Source organism: Lissotriton helveticus, chromosome 5_1 (assembly GCF_964261635.1).
Source record: "Lissotriton helveticus chromosome 5_1, aLisHel1.1, whole genome shotgun sequence".
Classification (NCBI taxonomy): Eukaryota; Metazoa; Chordata; class Amphibia; order Caudata; family Salamandridae; genus Lissotriton; species Lissotriton helveticus.
In genome coordinates, this window is record NC_136065.1 from 1,176,788,582 (window position 1) to 1,176,813,850 (window position 25,269).

A 25,269-nucleotide genomic window follows, 5' to 3' on the forward strand; every position below is an offset into this window, starting at 1 on the left:
TATTACCTGTAATAAAATCGCATGTTAATGAAGTGGTTGCATTTTAAACTGCCACCCATAATGCTTTGTGATCACTATAATATGATTCTAATGTACTGTAGTGCATGATGTTGTCATTAGTATAGATGTGATCTAGTGTTGAATTGTAGTCTGTTGTGTATTGTTGTATTTTTTGCTGGCATTGAAATTGCTGTAGCATATATTCTAATAGCAAAGTTCTGTTTGGTGACATTTGTGTTAAATCTATATTGAAGTCTCCCATGATGACATATTTCGAATTTGGATACAAGTTAATTATGCTACTTGAAACTTGTAATAATGTTTGCAAAAGTACATGTGGTGGTTTGTACAGTATAATAAATAAGTATTCAGAATCATTAAGATGCTGAGTGAAAAATAACAAGTCAATTTTGTGTTGTGTTTGATATATTGGCGATAAAAGCATGTTTTTTTTGTAATAAATGGCAATACCATGCTTTGTGTGCTGGTTGTGAAATTTATCAAATAATACTAGGTGATATTGTTCTATTAAGAACGTATTCTTACCTGCTTTTCTAGTTGTGTTTATTTCAGTGAGGCATATAATATCACTGTTCATGATATTTTTGTCTGATTTAATAGCAGTGTAATTTCTTTGCAAGGACCGTATGTTATGGACAATTATATTACACTGTTGTCTATAGCGATCTAATTGTGGTACTGATATTTGTAATTGCATGTGTGTTCTTAAACGTGTCATTTCTTCATGTACTTTTGGATGTACAGCTATTTTGTCTTGCTGAAAGTTTCTAATGTATATGTTGTCTAAAGATTTAGCTCTGCTTAAAGCTACATAATGCAGATGATGTACTTTACTGTTGTTAAAGTGAATGTAAATGGGCTCAATTGTTTCTCCTTGTGTTCTATGTATAGTTCTTGCAGATGATTGTCACAATGGGAATTGTTTGCGTATAACAGTTATAAATTTCTGTGTATATTGGAAATGCCGTGTAATAGCATGAATGGGTGTCCAATGAGGCAAAATATTACTGTGATATATGTGTTTGTTTTCTTGTCTTGTTAATTTGCCTACTGTTTCTTTATCAAAATTAATCCAAATTACATTTGGTCTGTTATTGATAGTTTCTACAAATTCTACTATACCTGTTGCACCATTTGTTAAACCATCATTGACATTTATATTGTTTGTTAAATCATATCTTAATTGCAATGCAATATGTAATATTGATGGCAGGCTCATTGTTTTAGTAGGATCTGTGGGCAACTGTTGGAGTATTTTTTTTTTTACTGCTTCACTTAAGTCTGCTGCAACTGTATCTATTGCTGTAGCTGTGTAAACTGGGTAATGAGTTATATGTTCTAATAAAACTGCATTATTTATGCTATTGACTTCATTGTTAGTTCCCATAATGTAAGGGATCGTTTTGCTAATGGTTTCAGGTGGCTCTATTTCTCGTGTTTTTATCTGAATAATATCTTCATTTGTTTGTTTCCCTTCTCTTAATCTGTTTAGTAGTTCAGCAAATGGCAAGTCATTTTGTTGTCTCATTATTTTAGTCAACTCAAATAACTTGAAATGTGTCTGCCATAAATTAGTACTTACTGGCCTATATGAATGTTTTGGGTTGTCAAATATGTATGGGTCAAAAACTGGCTTCAATTGGTAAAAGTCTCCAATTGCTAAAATAGATATTCCGCCAAAAGGGAGATCAGACATTTTTATCTCTTGCAATCTATTATGTATAAAGTTGAATACATTAGCCCCTACCATTGATATTTCATCAATTATTAGCAATTTAAGATGCATTAGCTGACCTTGTAGTGTGCTTCTATTCTCATGAGTTAGCTGTCTATGAGTTAGTGTTTGTGAAATAGGTATTTTAAAAGTACTATGTAGTGTTTTGCCTTGAATGTTATGTGCTGCTTTGCCAGTTGGAGCTGTAAGCAATACATATATGTTATCTGGGTTTTCTCCTGCTTTTGTATTGTAATAACGTACTAATGTTTGGTAAAGTGCTGTTATAAGGAAACTTTTGCCTACTCCTGCACCACCTGTACAAAATGTGTAGCATGGTGTTTCTTTAGTTTTAACCCAATGCAAATGATGATATATAAAGTTAAGTTGTTCTGCTGTTAGATTTTGCATTATACTATCATATTGTTCTTTTGGCATTATGTTATTGCTTAGTGCTTCTTCTCTACTTGTACTTCTAATCCCTAAATCAAATGATAGGTCATACAATGGGTTTTCATTATTTTGCACTTCATGGAATATGGCGTTATCTTCTTCTGTATCTATTGGTGGTAGCAATGTATCTAATATACTAGTTTCATTGCTATTAGTTGTTAGTAGTTTATTATGTTTATTATATTTATTATGGTTTGAATCAACTGCATTTTTAAGTTCTAGATAGCGTTCATAATACGTTTCCTTGTTATTAATTATATTATGTTCATTTCGCCATGGGTAAAAAAGCATGAGCAATTCTCTATAGTAGTTTTCGGAGTCATTTTTGATGTTAAATCTGCAATAGCGAATTACTCTTGCTTTTTTCCTTTTTATGTAGTTTGTTTCGTCTACTAAATTTATCTCAAGTTCTTCGTCATCTGAGCTATGAAAGTTATTTTCAATAAGGAAATTGTCATGGCCTGTTTCTTCTTTTCCTTTACATTTTTTCTTTTCATTATACATAGATGCATAGTCAGCTAATGTACATGTTTCTAATTTTACAGGGCGTTTGCTGTACCTCACTATAATATTATCATATTGTATTTTACAAGACTCATCTGGTAAAGAATTGATAGTTTCGATGTCTTTTAATAAGTATGTACGCTTTTCATTAGGACTTGTATTGATAAATACAAAAGATCTTGAACTTTTCCGTAAAGGAATTTGTAGTATTAGATATGCTGCTTCTTGGGCACTTATTTCTGTACAGTTTAAGAATTTGTTACCTATATGCTTAAGTTGTTCTTTAATACTTGGATTGGCATGTACTTCTTTAGCAGCTTGGGCAATTAATTTGCTCATTCCTCGCTGTGATTTACTAATGTATGAAACAATATACACAGCACATGCATATGCATCTAAGATGTATTGTATATCTATGTTTGCTTGCCATGCTTTCAAAATAGTTGGATTGTAGTTATTTATAAAGCATTCAGCTGGTGTCCTTTTCAAGAAAATAGTATTTTTTTCTATAATAGATTGTATACATAAAGTATATTGTTTTAGATCTATGTTCATTGAATGTAAAAACTGTTCAAAAGTATAACTTGAAAATTCTTGGCTGTTTATAGTTAGATGTATTAGTTCAATTTGCTGTAAGAGCTCGTTATTTGTTTTGTCTAGCTCTATTGGTTCTAGTATAAACGTTTCAGGCATTGGATATCTGGGATAATGATATTTGCATGTTCTTTTATGTTTGATACGGCAGTTTTTGGTATGGCCGTGTCTTTGTAGAGGTAGTAAAGACTCTATGGGGTCGATTAGGATCGCGGACGGACTTGAGTCCGTCCGCAACCCCTGAGGAGGAGGGAACGTCCGCATGGGCTGCGGCGTTCCCTCCGATCAAATTAGGATGTGACCGCCAGGGTGGCGGTCACATCCTCTATCTCTAACATTGCGGCGGGTGCAGCTTCAAGCTGCACCCGCCGCAATGTAAAAAATCCATGCACAGCATTTGCGTGCACAAAGCGGCAGGCACCGCGCGGTGCCTGCTGCATTGTGCACGCAAATGCAGGGGGGTACCATAGGTACCCCCCATGTGCACCCCCCACCCCACCTTCACCCAGGGGGCCCGCAACGGGCCCCCGAAGTGAAGGTCCGTATGCTTTTCCACGGCGGTAAAGCCGCCGCGGAAAAGCATATATTTTCAGACATCCTAATATGCCTGGCGGTGTCTGATAGACACCACCAGACATGTTAGTGCTTTTCCGCCGCGGTCGCCTTCCGACCGCGGCGGAAAAGCGGCGGACAGATTATCAGACCCACCAGCCATCCTAATTTGGCGGTGGGTCTTTGGAGTCTCCGCCGCGGTTTTTCCGCATCCTCCAGGCCGGCGGACACTTCCGCCGGCCCGGAGGATGCGGAAAAACCGCCATCCTAATCAGCCCCTATATCTGGTTCTTGTGTTTTTGCACATGTAACATACTTATTTATGAAAGTAGTGACTTCATTCCTATCAGAAGTTTCATATAGTGGAGCATTTTCTATCCATATTATAGCATGTATATGTGGTGATCCCCGTTGTTGGAATTCCACTCTATAAAAGTAATCAATAATTTTGCCAATCGGATTACTTTCATGCAATAAAATAGAATTAAATAATTTCCTAACTTGGAAGTCAAAATGTCTTGCACATGTAATGGGATTTTGCTGTATTAATTGGCATTTTGTTTCCCATGACATATTTTTAAATTCTTCTTTTGTGCATTCTGGTCTTTTTTCTGTACGTAATAATATGTTAATTAAGTGATACCATTTCGTTTCTGCAGCAGATAAAGTTAAAAAAAATGTTGGTAATCCTAATTGTCTAATCATAGCAAAAAGGTCTTTTTTGCATTGCTCCCAATATGGTGGTGAACTACGGATAGTTTTAAGTATTTTGTATCCTTCATTATACTGTAAAATTGTATCTAATTTATCTTTTATGTCTTTGGCAGTTATAATGTTTCCATTATTAAAGTATTTCCTAAGAGATATAAATATTTTGCTCTGTAATTGTTTAATGTGTAATGTTTTTAATTTAAAGAAAAGATTAGTAGCACACTTTGCTACTCTTAGATCATTACTTCTTACTTCTGATTGACAGATTGTGCTGTAATGTATTGGGACATGCCTTTCTTTATTAGTTGGCCTTCGTTTTCCGCAAAATATAGTTGGGAATGCCAAATATTCAGAATCTTTGTCTTCATACAAGCCTCTTGGTGTGTTATATTCTGCAGGTGCTAAACTTAAAATATTATTTGTTTCTGTAGTAATAGTTTCATTATCTAACATAGTATCTAAATTTCCTGCTGGAATATTGTCTGAGGAATCTGACATATAACTTGTATCTGAAGTCTCATCACAAGAATGTATATCTTGTGTTGTATAATCCCAATCTTTATTAATAGTGATTCCATATTCTTGAAACAAAGTGCTAGTAGTGGCTAAATATAAAGCTGCACGTTTTACTTTGTTTGGTCTAACATTTTCATAATGGGTATAAGATTTATAACTTAATTTTCTTTTTAATTTTATTGGAATTGTCATGTTATCATTAATTTGCCTTGGTAAAACAGTTACTGTTGTCATAACGTCTGCAGGTACATTTACTACTGCACCTGATAGAGATTTTTGGAATCCACGTGGTAATGTTCTAATTTGTAAAAAAGGTATTCTTGGTGATACTAATCTTTCTTCTAAGTTATGCAAGTGTAAGACTGCTGGGATATCAGGAAATGTCATCCCATTATATACTGAACATGGAGGTATTTTGTCTTTAGATATATATGTGTAACATGTTCTGCATATCTCATCTGTTCTGTATTTGCTAATGTTACATTCTATGAATTTAGCTCTCTTACTAATACTGTTTGTTTTTTGAAGACTTTGCTTATGCCATAGTTGATTGCAAATAGTGCAAGTGTACTCAGGTCCATATCTTATTTCTTCCTGAAATATCCTAATTATATCATTTGTTGTTTGACCTGCTATATCTCTATGATTAAGTTCATTCTCTTTGTTTTGTGTCCGTTTTCTTTTTCTATTACTGTTTATTTCTAGAATTTCTATATTGGTTGTTTGAATTAGTGATTCAACATCAGCTGTTAATGTGTTTATTATCTCAGTATTGTTAAGAGCTATGTGTGAAGCTAAATAACTGTCTTCTGTTACATGCAGTCTATTGTCTTGACTATTGCTCTTTTGTGTGTTTATTATTGTATTTTCTACTTGTAAGTTATTTGAAGGAATTTCCCCTAATGCATTTATAGATATATGTGTCGTATGAACATATATGCTTTTTCTAGACTTTACATTTCCTTTTTTATGATTCCGTTGTGTTTGCTGTAATCCTTTTTTGCTAATTGTTGTTATGTTCACTGTAGTTAAATCTAAAATAATACTCTCAGAATTAGTAATTTGTTCTCTATTGCCTAACTTTAGGATGTATTCTATATTAAGATTAATAGAGTCAATTTGGATAGCAATACATGTTCCATTAGAATGTTGTATTGCATTTTCATTTTGGCTATGTGAATCAAATAGAGAGTATGTATGTATAGTTTTGAAGACTGAAATTATATATCTACCTATAGAGATCAATACACCAGTTTGTGAATTAATTGTAGAAGTTAATGCAGATATAAATTTACTATGTAAAGTTTGTGCTGATTTTGTTAGTTCTTCGCTAAAGCATTTTTTGAGCTTTGTAGAAAAAATTATGTCATTGCTAACTATGTAATTTGGTAACTTTAGAGGTTGCATACAATCTTGTTCATCAACAGAGTGCATTTCAGTGTACAAAGCATCTCCAAGATTCATAATACAGTGCAAGTCTACACTATCCCAAATATATGCTGGTTTACAGTAGTTCTTTAGAATAGCAAATATACTATTTTGAAGAGAATGTGTATAGTGAATACTTTTATCACTATGTGTATTTTTTTCCTGTGGATGTGTGTTATGTAAAAGGTATTTTCTTGTGGTGTTTGTGTTAAAATATTTGAATCTATATTGGTATTATTTGTGCTACTTTCCTTGTTGTGCAATGTGCTATTGTGTATATTATCATGAAGTAAACTGTCATTACTTCCAGTAATACGTTTATATGTATTATAGTAATCACTTGAATATGTGTTTGTATGTAAATTACTTGTGTATATTGTTTGTTGTACATTTATGTGTGTGCTATTAATTACATTACTAGAATATGTGTTGGTATTTAAATTACTTGCTGGTATTGTCTGTTGTACATTTATGTGTGTGCTATTAATATGTTGTCTTTCTGTGTTGCCCTTTAGTGTTTTCTTAAGTATACTTGCATATGTGTCAGTAGGAGTAGTCTCTTGTGGTGTATTAGTATATTGTGTTGTGCTGATCTGCTTGCTGTTGTTTTTAGATAGATTATTAGGCCCTGTTGTAGTGAGAATTGCACAGGAATATGTACTAGTACTAGGAGTATTATCTAAAGATGCTAATGGCTGTTCCTTATTCAAAAAAGTGTTTTTTTTAGATTGACATCTCTGAATGAATTTTTTGGCACTTTCTATACGCATTTCAAATGCTTGTGTGAAAAAATTTTCACTAGCTTTAGTAGAATACACATAAATATTTTTCGGTGCTACTGCATTCTTATTTTTTTCATGAAGCACCATTGCTTTTTGAAGTGATTCTTTTTTAATCGTACTTATTTGTATTGGAGTCAATTCATACGGTACACAATTCATGTTTGGTTTCTTTAGATAGTGTGCCAGATTTGTGATGTACTCTAGAAGTTTTTCAAATCTGAACTGTATAGTAATACATGTTCCATTTGGGTGAGGCATTCCAGTGTTATCACGACTATGTGAGTCAAATACAAAGTACGAATCATTTTTCTTAAAAATGGAAATAACATAAATTTCCATGCAAAGTATAACACCGGAGTTGTAATCAAGTGCCTGTTTTAATATTTTGTTGAGATTTGGAAACGAAGGGTCACATTGTTGTAATATGTCTCCATAATAAGGTTCTTTAAGTTTAAGAGAATAGATAGTAGTATTGTGTTCAATAAAATTTGGTAACTCATCTGGATGCCTAAGTTGTTCGCTATTAAGTAAATGCATATCTATATATAAAGCATCACCTAATTTCATAATGTAATGCAAGTCTTCTTTAGTCCATGTATGTGCATCTTTGTAATAGTTGTGTATAATTGCAAATGTACTATTTGGCAAGCATTGATAACCTCTAGAATTGCATGTAAATTTGTCATGACCTTGATGATAATCTGCTGCTAGTATTTGCATCTTAGCTAAGCTAATTTATTAAATAATTTGATAGCTACAGTATTGCTAGATTTTTTTGTTATACCTGAGTCTTTTATTGTTCTCTCTCTCTCTTATATAATATATATATATATATATATATATATATATATAGCTAATTTATATTTGTCTTGTAGTTAACTATAATCCAAGGCAATTAATGTAATTTTACACTATTTTTTTGCTTTGTATTTTAGGTAGCAACTTTAGATGTATCTTTTTTACAATTTTAGTGATGTACTAGCTATAATTTATACTATTAGCGTGTATATATATATATATATATATATATATATATATATATATATATATATATATATATATATATATATATATTTGTATATATTTATTTGTATATATATATATAGTGATTTTACTGTTTTTAAATAGATTTCAAGTTACAGGTTGATAACTTATTTAAAAAAGATACTTGTAATTGTATATATTTCCAAACAATTAGCAATTGTCTTTACAAAAGAAATAATTTTCAATGGTAACTATATAAATATATATATAATTTTTTTAAATAAATAATTATATATATGATTAGGTCTAGTTTTATTTATCTAAATCCACTCTATTGTTGTTTTTGACCTGTTTTATAGTTGGAGCTGGTAGCAAAACAAAGCAATTACTTTTACTTTTGTCTTAAATAAAAAAAAATTCTTAAGATTAATGTTACCTATGTAAATCTTCTATACGATATTTTCTAATTATAAGTATATACAATATATATACATATATATATATATATACATATATATATATATATATATATATGTGTGTGTGTGTTGATATATGTGTCTTATTTTTTTCCTTGCTATTTCTATACTTACAAGTGAATACAGAAGCAAAATAGATACTTTTACCGTGATGATGTTTTCACTGATGATGTGTCAAACAATTATGAACGTCTGATCTTATTCAATCAATTGGCAATCTAAGGAAGAATGAAAACAAGCATTAATATTGAGTTTAGATATTAATATAATAAAAAATGGCTCGATACTCCTAATCATTGTTAGTATATAAAAATATTTAGCAAACAAGTTCTTAATTTTAATTAATTACTAGTATTAAAAAGTGTATACAGTAAGTTATATTTAATACTATATATTGTATTGTATGTGGATATACGTTTTTGAAACATTGTGACTAGAGTGCATGTGTAAAGAGTGCATGTGTAAAGAGTGCATGTGTAAAGAGTGCATGTGTAATGAGTGGCGAACGTATATGTATAAAGGCATATGTGTAGAAATTGTGTGTACAAAGTGTATATGTAGTACATACTTTAAGACTGTAGAAGTTGTATGTGTAGTATGTGTGTGGACTGAGTGATGAAGCATATTAGTAGTCGTAAATAGAGTATTAGAAGTGTATGTAGTATAGAGTAACTAGTAAAGTATAGTAGTAAGGAGGATAAAGTGAGCAAGAGAGAGAGAGATGGAGGGCAGGAAGAAGAGATGGAAATAAAGAGGGGTGGATAGGCAAGATTGAGAGTAGTGGAAAGATGAAGAGAAAGATAAAGTAGGAAAGATAAGGAAAAGAGAGAAGTATGATAAGGAAGAGAGAGGATATAGAGGTGTAGAAAGGAAGGTAGAAAAAAAAGATAGAAATGTAAATTACACAATGTGTATTTTATTAGAAGTTGTAAAGAGTGTATTAGAAGCATTGTTTGTAATTTTAAGCAAGTACAAAAGAACAATAGGAGAGGCAGGGAGATTAAGGAACACTTAGTCCCCTGTTAAATCTAAATAAACAAGAGAAGAGACGTTAAATAAGTCTCAAATTGCCACAGAGACTGAGCGATGCAACTGGGGAATTGCACACTCACTTTAGGTGGAAAAGAAAGCCCTCACACACCGACCTAGTCAGTGTCATGCTTCATCATTGGGCCCCACCAAAGAGGCCGAATGCCTCTTTGGTGTGCTACGACGCCAGAAGACTGCGGAGCTGGTTGTGTGAAAAAGGCATGTTGTGAGTTTTCTAATTAAAAGTGCCTAATGTGTAAGTACAATTCTATAATTCGTGATGCTTAGTACACATATGAAAGAGTTATGTGTCTGAATTTAATGCCCAAGGTAATGGATTTGTTAATTTAAAATACTAATTAGTCAGTCAACATGTTTCATCCTTTACAGTAGTTTAAATTTACTTAGGCATTTATAATGACATAATTATACCCTGGCGGTATGGACTCTCTAATCGTCCACCCTGACCTGGGGGCGTGAAAGTGAAAATATCAAAGAAATGATTTAGTGCATAAAAAAAGGGGGAAGAGCAATTGCTCATTCCAAAAATACTCCTAATTGCGGAGTGTTTGTGCACCTGTAAAAGAAATAACAGACAAACATATAAAACTTTCACACAATTAGTTGTAAATATAGCTCATTGCGTTTGTCCATGGTGCTCCATAGTTGTGGCATAGTGTTCCTAAATAAACACTATAGTTAACACCATCTATATATCTATATAGCCTTATAGGGATGCTAACACTAACTTTGGGAAGTGAAGTGGAAAAATGTGTGTAAAGCACACAAAGTAGGTAGAAAGTGTTGATGAAGAGAGAAGACGCATAAGAGAGATCAAGAGAGATGGAAAGCAAGAAGAAAAGTAAGTGCAGAATGGAGTGAGAAGATAGCAAGTAAAGAGTGCAGGATAGAAAGTGAAGACAAGATGGAGACGTAGATAGAGAGTGAAGGCAGGAAGGAGAGAGGACACGAGAGAGAGAGAAAAAGGGAGGGTAGGATGTAGGGCATGAGCAAGAAGGAGGAATGGATGGAAGAAGGTGCAGGAGCAAGAGGCCCGTCTCAGTGGTGTAAGGACTTTCAGGTAAGCAATTTTGTCTTTTGTAAAGCTAATAATACTGTCACTTTGAATGCTCCGAATTTGACTAAATTTATTTTTCTTTTGTTGCAGGTATTTGACAGCAGGGTTGGCCAAGTATTTCCCGTTGCCATTTTGTCTTGGGATCTTTGGCTCGCTGTCTCAGTGTCCATGGTGCAAGGACCCCCATAGAGAGAGATGTAGATGGAGGGCAGTAAAGAAGAGAGCAGTTGGAAGAGTGGGCAAGAGGAAGAGTGATGGCAAAGGGGAAAAAAAGCAGAGAGGGAGATAAAGAGAATAATGATAGATAAGGAAGGAGAGAAAGAGTGGATGCAGAGAGTGAGCAAGAGGAAAAAACAGATAAAAGATAGAAAAGAGAGAAAGTTAAAGGGATAAAAGAGGGAGAAAGTGCAAGAGAGAAGAATAGTAGATAGGGAGGAAGAAAGAGGGAAGACAAAAAGAAAAGCAAGGGTACAATGGAGCAAGAAGATAGAAAACAAAGAGTGCAAGATAGTAACTATTTCCGGTCTGCATTTTGTCTTGGGATCCATGGCTCGCTGTCTCCGTGGCACAAGGGATTTCAGGTACGCGATTCAAATTGTAAGTGGCACAAGGGATTTCAGGTACGCGATTCAAATTGTAATGTAATTTGTATTTCTCTTACAGGTGTTTGGCTATTTTGTTTATATTCTTCTAATATGTTTATTTTTTGGGCTGTTCTCTCTAGTGTTTCCGTGTCGGGTCTCCTCCTTGGCGTAACTACTTTCAGGTAAGCGATGTTGTGTTTTGTAACAAATAAATGACTGTCTCTTTTGAATGCCCGGAATTTTTTTTACGTTTGAAAAGGATTTTTTGACTTCATTCTACCCTTACTTTTCTTTTCGTCTTCCCTTTCTCTTCCTCCCTATGTACTATTCTTCTCTCTTGCACTTGCTCCCTCTTTTATCCTTTTAACTTTCTCTTTTATCTGTTTTTTCTCTTGCTCACTCTCTGCATCCTCTCTCTCTCTTGCCTTATCTATCATTATTCTTTATCTCCCTCTCCTTTTTTTTCCCTTTGCCATCACTCTTCCTCTTGCCCCCTCTTCCAACTGCTCTCTTCTTAGTGCCCTCCATCTACATCTCTCTCTATGGGGGTCCTTGCACCATGGAGACTGAGACAGTGAGCCAAAGAGTGCAAGATAGAAAGAGAAGACAAGATGAGGACAGAGATGGAGAGTGAAGGCAGGAAGGAGATAAGACTCTGGAGTAAGAAGAAAGAGGAGGAAGGCAGAAGGTAAAGGAAGAGTAAGAAGTAGGGCATGAGCAAGAAGGAGGGAGAGAGAGCAGATGGAAGAGGGTGCGGGAGAGAGGGACGGTAGAGAGAAAAGAAAGCATAAAGGAGAGAGAGAAGAATGATAGATAGGGAGGAAGAGGAATACGGAGAGTATTAGACAGAGGAAAAGATAAAAGAAAAAGGAGAATGCAGGACAGAGAAGTATGATAGATAGAAAAGGAGCAAGAAGAAAGGAGAGAGCAGATGGAATAGGGGGCAGGAAGAAGGAAGAGAGCAGAAATATATAGAGAAGAAATAGCAATAAAGAAGTAATTAAAAAAAAGGAAGAGAGAGTGCAAAAGAAAGAACGGAGGACGCAGAGAGGAGGTGAAAAGAAGAGAGAGAAAGATAAGGAAGAAAGAGGAAGATAGTGCAGGAGATAGAAGTATGATAGATAAGGAAGTAGAGAGGATGCAAGATAAATGGAGATCATGAGAGAGAACGTAGAAAGGGGGAAAAGACTGCAGAATGGAGTCAGAGGAGAAGTGTGGCTCACTGGTTAGAGCAGGCAGACCCTGAAGCAGAGGTCAGACCCGGGACCAGTGTTCAATTCCCGACGCGGCAGGGTCTTTCTCGGAGTGCAGTATCACTCCGCCCCACCAGACTCCTGGAAACTAACGAATATTATAATTTTTCACAAAAAAGGTAAACCATCTCAGCTTCCCTCATCTTACAGACCGATATCCCTGATAAACTCTGACTCAAAGCTCTACTCAAAAGTACTAGCCAACCGACTGAACGGGGTTATCAAACATCTCGTATCCCCCTGACAACACGGATTTATACCCGGAAAGGGCACCACAGATCATACCCGGAGAGCCACTACCCTTTTTGATATCATGGGAACCACGGGGGGCGAGATGGCGATGATTCTCCTTGATGCCGAAAAGGCTTTTGATCGAGTAGCATGGCAGTTTCTCTGGAACATATTAGAACGAAAGAATTTTGGAAACAAATTCATCAGAGCCATCAAAGCCTTATATATCGATCCTAGCGCAAAAATCTCTATATGTGGCAATGAGTCAGAGCTTATCAAGGTGCATAGAGGTACAAGACAGGGATGCCCATGCTCCCCGATCCTGTTCGCACTATACATAGATCCCCTTATTCAGAAACTACTTTTGACCCCTTTAATACAGTCTATTAAAATAGGGCCATATTCCACCAAAGTCATGGCATATGCGGATGACATTGCCGTTGTAACTAACAACCCCACGGTGGCAATCCTGGAAATCGAATCAATTACCCAGGCCTTTGGCACATATTCAGGATATTCGTTAAATAGGGACAAAACCATGGTGTTAGCTACTGATAATATCCATTATGAAAGTGCTCTCAAAGTTGAAGAAGCTACATACTTAGGCATACGCCTTACTACCAAAGTGGAGAGAATTATCCATTTGAACTACACTCCCCTCATTGATAAAATCAAAATAGACCTCAAAAGAATAGACAACTTACATCTATCTATAATTGGGAGGGCTAACTATATTAAAATGAATATCTTCCCGAGGGTCCTCTACCTTTTTAGAGCGATCCCGTTGTTAGCGGGAGATAACTTCATTAAGACTATTGAGTCTGCTATATCTAAATTTATATGGAGCTACGGAAAGATAAGAAGATCCCTCCGCTTAATGTCGCTTCCACAGGATAGAGGGGGACTAGCTATCCCCAATCTAAAATTATATCTCTGGGCAACACTGATGCAATCTATGGATCCCCTGCTTACGGATAAAAAAACTAATACCTATACGCCCCCAGACCTATATATTCCATCGATCTACGAACTTAGTCTCGGTGATAAGTGTAAAGGGCTTTTTTTAAGACAGGTAGAGCCTTCGTATTATAAAAAAATCAAATTGAAGACAGTTTTAGACGCATGGGTGGGTTGGAAAGCAATCTCTAAATACCTATCAATTCCCAATTTTACAAGATATACTCCTCTTTGGCATAGTAAGATCATCCCCCCATCCCTTAATGATGCTACCTCGCAGAGGTGGGAACATCTAGGTATCAATACAGTTGGCGACATATTAGGACATAATATCCCTATATCTTTTGAATATTTTCAAGAAAAATATCGTGTCCCTACGCAAGATTTTCTTAAATATTTCCAAATACTGTCATGTATCCGCAATGCTTTACCAATAATAATACGAGACAGACTCCCATTTCTTGAAGCTATTGGTAAGAAAACGACAAGAATAGGGACTCTGTATCAGATTCTTATGGGTAATCTCCCTGATGATATTGAACAAACAGAACAATCTTGGGCTGTAAAACTGGCAAATCCTAATGTTGATATCGATCTTTCACTAGCGCTATCTGCAAAATACTTTATAGCCTCAAATTTAAGAGCACAATATTATAAAACAGTATACAACCTATACTATACACCTGCAAAATTATTTGCTTGGGGTCTTCGGGCCGACGACAACTGCCCAAGATGCAAACAGCCACTGGCCAATCTACTTCACATGTTCTCAGAATGTTCGGAATTGAGGCGGTTAAAGACCATGATGTTGGAGTTCTGGGCTCAGGTCTTTGGACGTCAGATAAGGGACTCACTAACTCTCTGTATACTAGGCCACGATGACTCACTGGGTCATAATAAAGAGGAGCAAGCGGTAGTTTTTCTGGGGTATGCCGTACTTCGTATCATTTTGGCAGCTCGCTGGAAAGATGTAGACCCCCCTACTTTTCATATGTGGCTTAGTCGCTTTCTTGCAATCTATAAACAAGAAATCGCAATATATGCTACTAGGGGGAGAAAAATGAAAGCAATAGGAGCACAGATTTGGGACCCGATTACAAGATGGTACACAAATGAGGTTCGCCAATTAGGTTCTGCCAATGATTAATGGACATCCCTTTTGTTTCTCAGATTCCTGATCGTTTAATCTGCTTATATTTTTCTGTTGTCATTTTTTATTTTTATTTTTTATTTTTTTTCTCTTTCTTTTTGTCCTCTCTGGTGTTATTATCCTACTTGATATTGTATAAATTGTTCTGTTAATTAAGCTATGTGATCAACTGTTATACTTACTTCTGTTTCTTTTTGAATTTTATGTATTAACTATGAATTTGTCAATAAAAAAAAAAAAAAAAAAAAAAAAAAAAGGAATAGAGGACGCACAATTACGTCTAGTCACTGAGCGCTCTGGTCTTTGTACCCATATTGCCGATGAAGTAGCTGCGAAATTTAAGCAATATAAAACAGAACGGTATGAATACAGTGAACGCACCGGAAAAGTCTTAGCTCAACGCCTGCGACAAAAAGCCTCAGCTAATCAAATACAGTGTATTAAAGACATGAATGGTGTTTTTCATGAACGTAGGGAAGAAATATTAGAGGCATTCCATGATTTCTATAAGACACTGTATAATGATCTCAATAACGAAGTTGACAAGACTCTTGATCCTGTAGATTATCTTAGATGTGCTAACCAGCTCTCACTGTGTCCTGAAGAGGCAGATTCATTTATAAGGCCAATAAGCTGGGACGAGATTGAGAAAGCCATTATGAGTCTTGCGGCAGGTAAAGCGATGGGGCCAGACCAGAAAAAAAAAAAAAAAAAGAAAGAACGGAGGACGCAGAGAGGAGGTGAAAAGAAGAGAGAAAGATAAGGAAGAAAGAGGAAGATAGTGCAGGAGATAGAAGTATGATAGATAAGGAAGTAGAGAGGATGCAAGATAAATGGAGATCATGAGAGAGAACGTAGAAAGGGGGAAAAGACTGCAGAATGGAGTCAGAGGGCATAAAATAGAAGGAGTGCAAGATGGAAAGGCAGAACAAGATAGGGAAGGAGATAGAGAGTGAAACTCACAGAGTGCAAAAGGAAGAGCAAGAAAGAGAGAAAGCAGGAGTTAAAGGGAGGGTGTGCATGAGCAAGAAAGAATTAAGAAGGGAGCAGTTGGAAGAGGGGGCAAGAGGGAGAGTGATGGCAAAGGGAAAATAGCAGCAGGTAGATAAAAAAAGAATCATGATAGAGAGGGAGGAAGAAGGAAGGAGAGAGAGCAGATGGAATAGGGGGCAGGAGGGAGAAGAAAGAGAGCAAAAAGGAGAGAGAAGAGAGAAGAGAGTGCAGAATGGAGTCAGAGGGCAAGAAAGAGAAGGAGTGCAAGATGGAAATGGAGAACAAGATAGGGAAGGAGATAGAATGTGAAAGTAAGAGAGAGGGCAAAAGGGAGAGCAAGGGAGAGAGCGAGAGAAAAGGCAGGAGGTAAAGGGAGGGTGGGAGGGTGGGCATGATCAAGAAATAAGTAAGAAGGGAGCAGTTGGAAGAGGGGGCAAGAGGGAGATTGATGGCAAAGAGAAAAGAGCAGAAAGGAGGGAGATAAAGAGAGAAGCATGATCGAGTGGGAGCAAGAAGGAAAGAGAGAGCAGATGGAATAGGGGGCAGGAGGGAGAGGGAAGAGAGAGCAGAAAGGAGAGAGATATATAGGAGAGCAATAAAGAGAACGGGAGGAAACAGATTGTGATGGAAGAAAGAAGGTGAGAGAGGGTAGATGAAGAAAAGCACAAGAGTGTGAATGTAAGATGGAGAGAGTGGGCAAAATAAAGAGAAATAAAGAAGGAATACAAGATAGCGACATAAGGAGGAGAGAAAGAAAGGAGAGAGATGGAAAGGGTATGCAAGAAGAAGAGGGGTAAAAGGTAAGAGAGCAAGCGACATAAGGAGGAGAGAAAGAAAGGAGAGAGATGGAAAGGGTATGCAAGAAGAAGAGGGGTAAAAGGTAAGAGAGCAAGCGACATAAGGAGGAGAGAAAGAAAGGAGAGAGATGGAAAGGGTATGCAAGAAGAAGAGGGGTAAAAGGTAAGAGAGCAAGAGGGAGAGAGATAAAGATAGAAGGAATAGGAAAAGAGAGGGCAGGAGAGAAGCATGATAGAAAAGGAGGGAGAGAGCAAGCAGAAGAGAGAAAGGACGCAGGAAATAGAGAGATAAAGAATTAATTCAAGAGAGATAGCGAGATATAGGAAGTAGAGAAAAAAGGAGAGAGATGGAAGGGGTATGCAAGAATTAGAGAGGGGCAAAAGGTAAAGGGAGCAAGAGGGAGAGAGAGATAAAGATATAAGGAATAGGTAAAGAGAAGGCATGAAAGATAAGCATAATAGATAAGCAGGGAGAGAGCAAGCCGAGACGCAAGATAGAAAGAGCATGAGAGAGAAGGTAAGGAGGAGTAAAAGTGTGAGCAGAATAGAGTGAGGGAGTAAAAGAAAGTGCATGATAGAAGGAAAGAGAAGATGGGAATACAGGAGAGAAAGTGTAGAAGAGAAGGGATGCAAAAGAGGGAGAGGAAAAGAAAGAAGCAAAGTAGGAGAAAGTGAGGGAAGAATAGAGCAGGAGTAAATAAAATAGAAAGACTGCTGGCAAAATCATGAAGGAGATGCAGAGTAAATGCAAGAGAGAGGAAAGGCAAGAATGCAAAATTGAAAGGGAAGGCAAGAGAGGGAGATGTATGTATGTTGCATGTGCTGTCTCAGTATCTAAGCATTTGCTGCAGGATGGGGAAGAAGATATAGGGTGTGTGCAGGGACCTGTAAACAAAGTCTTAGTTATAAGTTTTCCTTTAGCTTTGACCTCTCTCCTGATTACGACCTCACCAGTGCAGCTTTCATCTCCAAACTAAATTAAATGTTGTTTATGAGGCAAACTTTGTGTATAACTATCCAGCAAAGAATGCCCAGTACAGACAGGAAGTACTACCCAAAAAAATGTCTAAAGTAAAATAAGTTTTAAGTATGAACGTACCGTGTTGAAAGAACGAATTTGAAAGATGTGTCTTCGATGGGGCAGTTGCACCAAATGGCAAATTTTTTGTCCTGTAAAAGTAAAATATACTGTTAGCAAAAGATTGAAAAGAGTGAGGACATTTGTGTGAAGTATATTAAAAGTTGTAAATAGAGAATTAGAAGCACTATGTATTATAGAGTAACTAGTATATTAGTAAAGACTATAAAGTAGCAAGGTAGAAAAAGATAGAGGTTAGGAAGAAGAGAGAGATGGAAAGAAAGAGGGGAGGATAGGCAAAAAGAAAAGGAGTGAAAATAAAAAAGGAGAAAGATAAAGGATGAGGAAGAGTGCAAGTGAAAGAGAAGCTTGATAAGGAGAGAACGCAAAGAGGTGAAAAGACGACAGATAAAGAAGGAAGAGAGTGCAGAAAATAAAAGTATGATAGATAAGGAAGTAGAGAGGATGCAAGATAAATGGAGATCATGAGAGAGAACATAGAAAGGGTGAAAAGAGTGCAGAATGGAGTCAAAGGCCAAAAAACGAGTGCAAGATGGAAAGTGAGAACTAGATAGGGAAGGAGATAGACAGTGAAACTAAGAGAGAGGGCAAAAGGGAGAGAGAGAGAGAAGGCAGAAGGTAAAGTGAGGATAAACATGAGCAAGAAAGAATTAAGGGAGCAATTGGAAGAGGGACAAGAGGGAGAGCGATGGCCAAGGGAAAAAAGCAGAAAGGAGAGGGAGATAAAGAGAGAAGCATAATAGAGAGGGAGCAAGAAGGAAGGAGAGAGAGCAGCTGGAATAGGGGTCAGGATAGAGAGGGAAGAGAGAGAGCAGAAAGGAGAGAGATATAGAGGAAAGCGATAAAGAAGTAAGTGAAAAAAGGAAGAGAGAGTGCAAGAGAGAGAACGGGAGGAACCAGATTGTGACAGAAGAATGTGAAAAAGGGTAGATAAAGAAGAAAAGCACAAGAGTGTGAAGGTAAGATGGATAGAGTGGGCAAAATTGAGAGAAATAAAGAAGGAATACAAAAGAGCGAGATATAAGGAGGAGAGAAAGAAGAAGAGTGGTGGAAAGTGTATGGAAGAAGAGAGGGGCAAAAGGTAAAGATATCAAGAGGGTGAGAGAAATAAAGGTAGAAGGAATAGGAAAAGAGAAGGTAGGAGAGATAAGCATAATAGAGAAGGAGGGAGATAGCAAGCAGAAGGGGGAGGCAGCAAGAAATAGAGAGCAGGAGAGAGAAGGAAAGGATGAGTAAAAGTGAGAGCTGAGTAGAGAGGGAGTAAAAGAAAAAGTGTGCATGATAGAAGGAAAGAAGATTAAAAGACAGGAGAGAGAAGGTATAAGAGAGGGGATGAAAAAAAGAGGGAGAGGAGAAGGAAGAAAGTAGGTGTAATAGTGAGGGAAGAATAGAGCAGGAGTAAATAAAAGAAAGACTGATGGCAAAATGGGGAAGGAGACGCAGAGTAAATGCAAAAGAGATAAAGAAAGGCAAGAATGCAAAATTGAAATGGAAGTCAAGAGAGGGAGATCTATGTATGTTGCATGTGCTAGCTTAGTATGTAAGCATTTGCTGCACGGACCTGTAAAGAAGATGGGGATGAAGATATAGGGTGAGGGTAGAAGAGAGAGGATGCAGGAGAGAGGGAGAGCAAAGGAAAGAGAAAGTAGGAGAAAAGGAGAGAAGAATAGCGCGAGAGTGAAAGAAAGAAGGACAGTGAATGTAAAATTGTGAGGGAGATGCAGAGTAAATGCAGGAGAGAGAGATAAGGAAAGGCAAGAAAGAAATTGAAAGAGAAGGCAGGAAAGAAGGAGATATATGAGAATCGAGTGAGGGAGTAAAAGAAAAAGCGTGCATGATAGAAGGAAAGAAGATGGGAAGACAGGAGAGAGAAGTTATAAGAGAGGGGATGAAAAAAGAGGTAGAGGAGAAGAAAGAAAGGTGTAATAGTGAGGAAAGAATAGAGCAGGAGTAAATTAAAGAGAAAGACTGATGGCAAAATGGGGAAGGAGATGCAGAGTAAATGCAAAAGAGAGTTAAAGAAAGGCAAGAATGCAAAATTGAAATGGAAGTCAAGAGAGGGAGATGTATGTATGTTGCGTGTGCTAGCTTAGTATGTAAGCATTTGCTGCAGGGACCTGTAAAGAAGATGGGGATGAAGATATCGGGTGAGGGCAGAAGAGAGAGGATGCAGGAGAGAGGGAGAGCAAAGGAAAGAGAAAGTAGGAGAAAAGGAGAGAAGAATAGTGCGAGAGTGAAAGAAAGGACAGTGAATGTCAAATTGTGAGGGAGATGCAGAGTAAATGCAGGAGAGAGAGATAAGGAAAGGCAGGAAAGAATGAGATATGAAAGTTTTAAGTATGAACGTACCGTGTTGAAAGAACGAACTTGAAAGATGTGTCTTTGATGGGGCAGTTGCACCAAATGGCAAATTTTTGGTCCTGTAAAAGTAAAATATACTGTTAGCAAAAGATTGAAAAGAGTGAGGACATTTGTGTGAAGTATATTATAAGTTGTAAATAGAGAATTAGAAGCACTATGTATTATAGAGTAACTAGTATAGAAGTAAAGACTATAAAGTAGCAAGGTAGAAAGAGATAGAGGTCAGGAAGAAGAGAGAGATGGAAAGAAAGAGGGGAGTATAGGCAAAAAGAAAAAGGAGTGTAAATAAAAAAGGAGAAAGATAAAGAAGAAAGGATGAGGAAGAGTGCAAGTGAAAGAGAAGCTTGATAAGGAGAGAATGCAAAGAGGTGAAAAGAAGACAAAGATAAAGAAGGAAGAGAGTGCAGGAAATAGAAGTATAATAGATAAGGAAGTAGAGAGGATGCAAGATAAATGGAGATCATGAGAGAGAACATAGAAAGGGTGAAAAGAGTGCAGAATGGAGTCAAATGCCCAAAAACGAGTGCAAGTTGGAAAGTGAGAACTAGATAGGGAAGGAGATAGACAGTGAAACTAAGAGAGAGGGCAAAAGGGAGAGAGAGAGAGAAGGCAGAAGGTAAAGGGGGGATAAACATGAGCAAGAAAGAATTAAGGGAGCAATTGGAAGAGGGACAAGAGGGAGAGCGATGGCCAAGAGAAAAAAGCAGAAAGGAGAGGGAGATAAAGAGAGAAGCATAATAGAGAGGAAGCAAGAAGGAAAGAGAGAGAGCAACTGGAATAGGGGGCAGGATGGAGAGGGAAGAGAGAGCAGAAAGGAGAGAGATAGAGGAGAGCGATAAAGAAGTATTTTAAAAAAGGAAGAGAGAGTGCAAGAGAGAGAACGGGAGGAACCAGATTGTGACAGAAGAATGTGAAAAAGGGTAGATTAAGAAGAAAAGCACAAGAGTGTGAAGGTAAGATGGATAGAGTGGGCAAAAATGAGAGAAATAAAGAAGGAATACAAAAGAGCGAGATATAAGGAGGAAAGAAAGAAGGAGTGGTGGAAAGTGTATGGAAGAAGAGAGGGGCAAAAGGTAAAGATATCAAGAGGGTGAGAGAAATAAAGATAGAAGGAATAGGAAAAGAGAAGGTAGGAGAGATAAGCATAATAGAGAAGGAGGGAGATAGCAAGCAGAAGGGGGAGGCAGCAAGAAATAGAGAGCAGGAGAGAGAAGGAAAGGATGAGTAAAAGTGAGAGCTGAGTAGAGAGGGAGTAAAAGAAAAAGTGTGCATGATAGAAGGAAAGAAGATTAAAAGACAGGAGAGAGAAGGTATAAGAGAGGGGATGAAAAAAAGAGGGAGAGGAGAAGAAAGAAAGTAGGTGTAATAGTGAGGGAAGAATAGAGCAGGAGTAAATAAAAGAAAGACTGATGGCAAAATGGGGAAGGAGACGCAGAGTAAATGCAAAAGAGATAAAGAAAGGCAAGAATGCAAAATTGAAATGGAAGTCAAGAGAGGGAGATGTATGTATGTTGCATGTGCTAGCTTAGTATGTAAGCATTTGCTGCACGGACCTGTAAACAAGATGGGGATGAAGATATAGGGTGAGGGTAGAAGAGAGAGGATGCAGGAGAGAGGGAGAGCAAAGGAAAGAGAAAGTAGGAGAAAAGGAGAGAAGAATAGCGCGAGAGTGAAAGAAAGAAGGACATTGAATGTAAAATTGTGAGGGAGATGCAGAGTAAATGCAGGAGAGAGAGATAAGGAAAGGCAAGAAAGAAATTGAAAGAGAAGGCAGGAAAGAAGGAGATATATGAGAATCGAGTGAGGGAGTAAAAGAAAAAGCGTGCATGATAGAAGGAAAGAAGATGGGAAGACAGGAGAGAGAAGTTATAAGAGAGGGGATGAAAAAAGAGGTGGAGAAGAAAGAAAGGTGTAATAGTGAGGAAAGAATAGAGCAGGAGTAAATTAAAGAGAAAGACTGATGGCAAAATGGGGAAGGAGATGCAGAGTAAATGCAAAAGAGAGTTAAAGAAAGGCAAGAATGCAAAATTGAAATGGAAGTCAAGAGAGGGAGATGTATGTATGTTGCGTGTGCTAGCTTAGTATGTAAGCATTTGCTGCAGGGACCTGTAAAGAAGATGGGGATGAAGATATCGGGTGAGGGCAGAAGAGAGAGGATGCAGGAGAGAGGGAGAGCAAAGGAAAGAGAAAGTAGGAGAAAAGGAGAGAAGAATAGTGCGAGAGTGAAAGAAAGAAGGACAGTGAATGTCAGATTGTGAGGGAGATGCAGAGTAAATGCAGGAGAGAGAGATAAGGAAAGGCAGGAAAGAATGAGATATATGAAAGTTTTAAGTATGAACGTACCGTGTTGAAAGAACGAATTTGAAAGATGTGTCTTCGATGGGGCAGTTGCACCAAATGGCAAATTATTGGTCCTGTAAAAGTAAAATATACTGTTAGCAAAAGATTGAAAAGAGTGAGGACATTTGTGTGAAGTATATTATAAGTTGTAAATAGAGAATTAGAAGCACTATGTATTATAGAGTAACTAGTATAGAAGTAAAGACTATAAAGTAGCAAGGTAGAAAGAGATAGAGGTCAGGAAGAAGAGAGAGATGGAAAGAAAGAGGGGAGGATAGGCAAAAAGAAAAAGGAGTGTAAATAAAAAAGGAGAAAGATAAAGAAGAAAGGATGAGGAAGAGTGCAAGTGAAAGAGAAGCTTGATAAGGAGAGAACGCAAAGAGGTGAAAAGACAAAGATAAAGAAGGAAGAGAGTGCAGGAAATAGCAGTATGATAGATAAGGAAGTAGAGAGAATGCAAGATAAATGGAGATCATGAGAGAGAACATAGAAAGGGTGAAAAGAGTGCAGAATGGAGTCAAATGCCCAAAAACGAATGCAAGTTGGAAAGTGAGAACTAGATAGGGAAGGAGATAGACAGTGAAACTAAGAGAGAGGGCAAAAGGGAGAGAGAGAGAGAAGGCAGAAGGTAAAGGGAGGATAAACATGAGCAAGAAAGAATTAAGGGAGCAATTGGAAGAGGGACAAGAGGGAGAGCGATGGCCAAGAGAAAAAAGCTGAAAGGAGAGGGAGATAAAGAGAGAAGCATAATAGAGAGGAAGCAAGAAGGAAGGAGAGAGAGCAGCTGGAATAGGGGTCAGGATAGAGAGGGAAGAGAGAGAGCAACTGGAATAGGGGGCAGGATGGAGAGGGAAGAGAGAGCAGAAAGGAGAGAGATATAGAGGAGAGCGATAAAGAAGTATTTTAAAAAAGGAAGAGAGAGTGCAAGAGAGAGAACGGGAGGAACCAGATTGTGACAGAAGAATGTGAAAAAGGGTAGATTAAGAAGAAAAGCACAAGAGTGTGAAGGTAAGATGGATAGAGTGGGCAAAATTGAGAGAAATAAAGAAGGAATACAAAAGAGCGAGATATAAGGAGGAGAGAAAGAAGGAGTGGTGGAAAGTGTATAAAAGAAGAGGGGCAAAAGGTAAAGATATCAAGAGGGTGAGAGAAATAAAGATAGAAGGAATAGGAAAAGAGAAGGTAGGAGAGATAAGCATAATAGATAAGGAGGGAGATAGCAAGCAGAAGGGGGAGAGTGAGGGAGTAAAAGAAAAGCGTGCATGATAGAAGGAAAGAAGATGGGAAGACAGGAGAGAGTATGTATAAGAGAGGGGATGAAAAAAAGAGGGAGAGGAGAAGAAAAAAAGAAAGGAGTAATAGTGAGGGAAGAATAGAGCAGGAGTAAATAAAAGAGAAAGACTGATGGCAAAATGGGTAAGGAGATGCAGAGTAAATGCAAAAGAGAGATAAAGAAAGTCAAGAATGCAAAATTGAAATGGAAGTCAAGAGAGGGAGATGTATGTATGTTGCATGTGCTAGCTTAGTATGCAAGCATTTGCTGCAGGGACCTGTAAAGAAGGTGGGGATGAAGATATAGGATGAGGGCAGAAGAGAGAGGATGCAGGAGAGAGAGGGAGAGCAAAGGAAAGAGAAAGTAGGAGAAAAGGAGAGAAGAATAGTGCGAGAGTGAAAGAAAGAAGGACAGTGAATGTAAAATTGTGAAGGAGATGCAGAGTAAATGCAGGAGAGAGACATAAGGAAAGGCAAGAAAGAAATTGAAAGGAAAGGCAGGAAAGAAGGAGATCTATGTATATTGCGTGTGGTAAATGAGTTTCTAAGCATTTCCTACAGGGACCTGTAAACAAAGTGTTGGTTATAAGTTTTCCTTCTCTGCTGACTACAACTTCACCAGTGCAGCTTTCACGTACAAACGCGTAAGATGTGCTTTATGAGCGAAATGTTGTGTATAACTATACAGCAAAGAATGCCCAGTACAGACAGCAATGAGTAAAAAAACTAATGTATTAAGTAAAAAAAATAAAGTATTAACATACCGTGTTTATATAACGAATTTCAAATATGTGTAGTCGATGGGTCAGTTGCAACAAACGTCTACTTTTTGTCCCTATAAAACAAATATAGCGTTAGCAAAAGATTACGAGTGCAGGCAAAACAAGCAGTGATTTTCTCATGCAAACTGTGCAAATTGAATCTTAGCTAAAGCTTTGCGTATTAGCGATTAATGTGTTCTAATGTAATAGTATGGCAATTATTTGCGTCACGTTACTGGTTTGTATGTGCCTTTAAAAATATAGAAATCCGCGCATGCACGTAGTGAAAATAAAACAAGGAATGTTGTCAGTGTTTTATTTAATTTCTCGCATCATGCAAAGCAGTTTGTGAACTAAAGTTGTAACTAAACATATATATATATATATATATATATATATATATATATATATATATATATATATATAGATATATATATAGATATATAGATATATATGTGTGAAAGATTAGTCTTACCTAAAGAACTGAAAGGCATTAAACAAAAACATGTTGAAATTGGCCAAATGTATATGCAACACAATTTAATTGTAAAGTGATACGTATTCTTACTGCAAATTAGTTTCACAGAAAGGCATACTTACATGCGCAAACATTTTCATCCTAAATGCAC

At 37.0% G+C, this 25,269-nt stretch overlaps 2 protein-coding genes across 2 annotated transcripts in view; both read right to left on the bottom strand.

Annotated features, from left to right (window-relative positions):
• Positions 1-25,269, bottom strand: part of LOC144752602 (uncharacterized) — a 30,147-nt gene that overhangs the window by 3,054 nt on the left and 1,824 nt on the right. The window contains exons 2-3 of the mRNA XM_078640484.1: positions 24,644-24,714; positions 8,883-8,953 (exon numbers count right to left, since the gene is read on the bottom strand). The gene's annotated coding sequence lies outside the window, so the exon portion shown is untranslated. The remainder of the gene's footprint in view (positions 1-8,882; positions 8,954-24,643; positions 24,715-25,269) is intronic.
• The window catches only part of LOC144752603 (uncharacterized), a 78,943-nt gene continuing 68,971 nt past the window's right edge, over positions 15,298-25,269 (bottom strand). The window contains exons 10-11 of the mRNA XM_078640485.1: positions 20,256-20,326; positions 15,298-15,346 (exon numbers count right to left, since the gene is read on the bottom strand). Coding sequence (XP_078496611.1) covers positions 15,298-15,346; positions 20,256-20,326 — 120 coding nt within the window. The remainder of the gene's footprint in view (positions 15,347-20,255; positions 20,327-25,269) is intronic.